This window comes from Belonocnema kinseyi, chromosome 7 (assembly GCF_010883055.1).
Source record: "Belonocnema kinseyi isolate 2016_QV_RU_SX_M_011 chromosome 7, B_treatae_v1, whole genome shotgun sequence".
Classification (NCBI taxonomy): Eukaryota; Metazoa; Arthropoda; class Insecta; order Hymenoptera; family Cynipidae; genus Belonocnema; species Belonocnema kinseyi.
This window is the reverse complement of record NC_046663.1, coordinates 30,538,080-30,541,693: the sequence shown is the minus strand read 5'-3', so window position 1 is coordinate 30,541,693 and position 3,614 is coordinate 30,538,080. Positions and strand designations below refer to the sequence as shown.

General features: G+C 34.9%; 1 protein-coding gene across 1 annotated transcript in view; it reads right to left on the bottom strand.

The window, feature by feature from the left end:
* LOC117176411 (regucalcin-like) overlaps nt 1-3,310 on the bottom strand; it is a 14,838-nt gene extending 11,528 nt beyond the window's left edge. Inside the window, exon 1 of the mRNA XM_033366650.1 lies at nt 3,214-3,310. Within this exon, the coding sequence (XP_033222541.1) occupies nt 3,214-3,310 (97 nt within the window). The remainder of the gene's footprint in view (nt 1-3,213) is intronic.
* Nucleotides 3,311-3,614: the final 304 nt, after the last annotated feature.

Genomic DNA, 3,614 nt, shown 5'->3' with positions numbered 1-3,614 from the left:
CATTCCTACTATACTTATACAAGCCATCTATTTACAAACAAACAAGATATGGCTTTGTGGCGTCTTACCCACGCTGGCATCTTCCCCCGGTTTACCTTATTTCTTATAATTCATTGCTATGATGCTTTGCAAATTTAACAAATGATTAATTATTTTGACAACTTTCGTAAACAAATACAGAGTTTTTAAATTTTTCATTTAAAAATCAAAAACATTGATGATTTTAAAGAATTAATTCACATAAACACATTTTATAATGTTTAAAACTTTCCTTTTTGTTAATTTTAGTCTTTTAAATTCCTGTTCATTGTTTTATGATATTTTGTTTAACTTCATTTAAAAATAAAATAATTGCGTAGAAAAGACTTAACGCATTCATTTTTTTAATGTAAAGTTTGCCTACTGTATTGAAAAACAAATTTTATACCCGAAATTGAGTGTTTTAACTTGAAGTTTTACTAATTCCATTTTTGGTGGAAAATTTATCTTCTGCAGTTAAAAGTTCATATATTTTTCTGAAAATTGGCCGTTTTAAATAGAAAATAGATCTGTTTGGCTAACAATTAATTTTTTGTTGAAAGTTAATAATTTTATTCAAAAATTCATTAATTTACTTGTACATTTTTTTTCATCATTGAAAATTTTTTTAACTGGCTTAAGACTTGAGAGCAGTGGTTTGCGTGTTAATAGTTAGATAAGTTCTCCTCACTTTCCGTTCTTGGGGAAAGTACGATATTCGGACATAGTGTGCTGAAACAGGTTTGAAATTTTTTTCCTGGCTTTAGATTTTTCTGTTAGATATGTTAGGCTGACTTCCTACAAAAATTTTAAGCTTAAAATTAAAATCTATCACCTGTTCCCTTTTGAGATTGTTTTTCTCTTTAAAATTTTTTAGAATAACTTATTTCAATCACAAAATTCCATATGCCCTTTAAGCCCTTTTCCAGGTAAGGTCCGTTTTCTGAAATTGTTGTCAGATTTACTGGAAAAAGCCTGCTGAAAGTGTGCTTAACTGATTTTCTTTTACATTTTCTCAAACGAACTTACTTCAGTCACAAAATTAAATGCGCCCTCCGAGACCTTTTCCAGGTAAGGCCCTTTTTTCTGCAAAATGTTGTAGGTTTCGCTAAAAAAAAGCCCAGTCAAAATGTTCCAAATCGCCACTCTTTTTTATATTTTTTTAGTTTAACTTATTCCAATCACAAAAATCAGTACGTCCTTTGAGTCCTTTTCCAGGTAAGACCCTTTTTCTGCAATTTTTGCAAGTTTTACTGGGAAAAGCCTAATGAAAGTATTCCAAACTATTTTTCTTTTTTACATTTTTTTAGAATAACTTATTCCGATCAAAAAAATCAATAATCCTTTGAAATCTTTTCCAGGTAATGGTCAATTATTTGAAAAGGAGATTACTTGAAAAGCTCTAAAAATAAACAAATTTTGAATAATGAATTCTAACTAAACACTTATTAGTTTGGAAAATAATTGAGCAAGTTTGAAATATATTTAGAGGTTTTGAGAAGATTCCAAAATAATTTAAAACGTAGAGATTTGAAAACTTTTGAAACACAATATAGACTTCTGAAGATTTTAAACACAAAGTTTATAAGCGTTTTAGGTATTTTAAATGTTTTTAAACAAACAAAAGTTTTGTATCTAAATTCCTAGAAAAGCTAAAAATGAATTTAAACAAAAATCAATTTAAACAGATGATATGCAGGATGTACACTTTATATTAAATCCAATTTTAGGGAGATATTTTTTCCACAAACAAAATTCGTTAAATGATACAAAAACCAAAATTTAACGATAATTCGAACCGTGCATCCAACATAATATAATCAGCGAAAAAAATAATTAAAAAATTTTTGAATTTAAAGACCGCAAATAGTGGCCTGCACGATTACGATGGCGCCAGTTGTCACTGCAGGTCTTACAAGTTTGATGTTTTTTCGGCATAAACCCTAACTAACCCGAAAAATGCTCTAAAAGTACAATAAGTTAAACTTTTCGCTCAGGGACCTTTATTTACTATATTTAAAACTAACGATTTAATTAATAAAGCATTAAATTCATAAATACTCCTCAGAAAAGGTTTCAGCAACATTGCGATACCAAAAGTAATAGCGACGGCCCAGGCTTCCCTACACGATCTGAATCTGTATCAGCCAATCAGCTTTGAGAACACCTAGGGACATTTCTCTCTCTGCGTAAAAAACCTGACAGTTGACCAATTCACAAACCGTTCGCGTTTTATGATGTCAGAGTCTCCATGTAAATTCCCTCTTACTAGTGGGTAACCTACTTAGTAGAAGAACAAGTATATAGTCAGACCCACTGTAACCTAAAGTGTCGGACTAGACTTATTACGTATGGTCAAGCTAACATGCAATATTCATCACCAATCATCGCGGCCAAGAGTAGCGATTTGTCATGGTATGTCATAGCAAGGCTCGCGAGTATCAAATAACATCTAACCGATCTAGAGAAGACACAACAGACCACCAGAAATATCAGTAGACGGAACATAAATTTTCTTCAAGTGTGATGAAATTCTACGAATGGTCGCACTTCGCCAATTTTCGTCCGGAACGTGCCTTTTCAATTTTTGCTCGGAACGTGCGCGTAAATGTGAAACTATCTCTTAACATGGAGACGAAGGACCATGTAAACCCCGATTCTCGCCTGTATCTTTGGCTTACGTTTCCGGCAGTTTTACTGTTCACTTTGATCTACGAATAACGAATCACATTGACAACGTCGCGGCTTCTATCTCATTGTCACCGAAGAACCGCTCTCACTAAAGCCTGCCGCACACGGTGCTTTTTTATTGGTGGATTGCCTGCTTGGAGCTGTGGCGGCTACTGGACAGGTTGCCTTGCAGGAAAATGACGTCACTGCTGGCTCTCGTGATGGACGCCGTGCTTATTTCGTTGATTGAACGCGTGCTATTTTTTCTGCTGTTTTTTTCTCTGGCTAAGGTCAAGGGCTATTCATTTTTAGAAGATGTTCTTACATCTGTGTGTAAATTTTGAATACACTGGGATCTTCCCAGTTGTGAGGAAAACAATCTGTAATGAGGAAACGGTTTTAATAGCTAGTGAAACCTAAAGATTTTAGGTTATGTTAACCTAATTCTTCGAAAAAACATAGTCAAAATACCTTTTCCCATGTTTCTCCGTTGCCGCTAAGACCGAATCCATATTTTGCGTTTACGCTTTTCTTTATCTGTTTGTTTTATTGATTCAATTGATAGAAAAGCAGTTATAGCTGCCTGTCTTCGCTGAATTGCCGCCTGTACAACCGCATCCATTCTGACAGGTGCCCGCTGGCAAGCAGCAGAGCTAGCATGTGACCGAGCAGAGCGCACCATTTGAAGCGGAACCTGCAGCACAGCCTGCCTAGCTTCACGCACCTCTGCCTGCAGAGCGGCCAGTAGCTAAATACAGCAAGAAAGAAAGCACCGTGTGCAGCGGGCTTAAGTCGCGCACTTTCAAGGTCAATTTGAAATAGTGTTGATTGGACAGCTGTTTTAGGGCCTTGTATCACACTATCACTAGTGAAACATGCTTGTGCATAGTTTCACAAAACAAAGCTTTCGGAACGGGTTTCGTCAG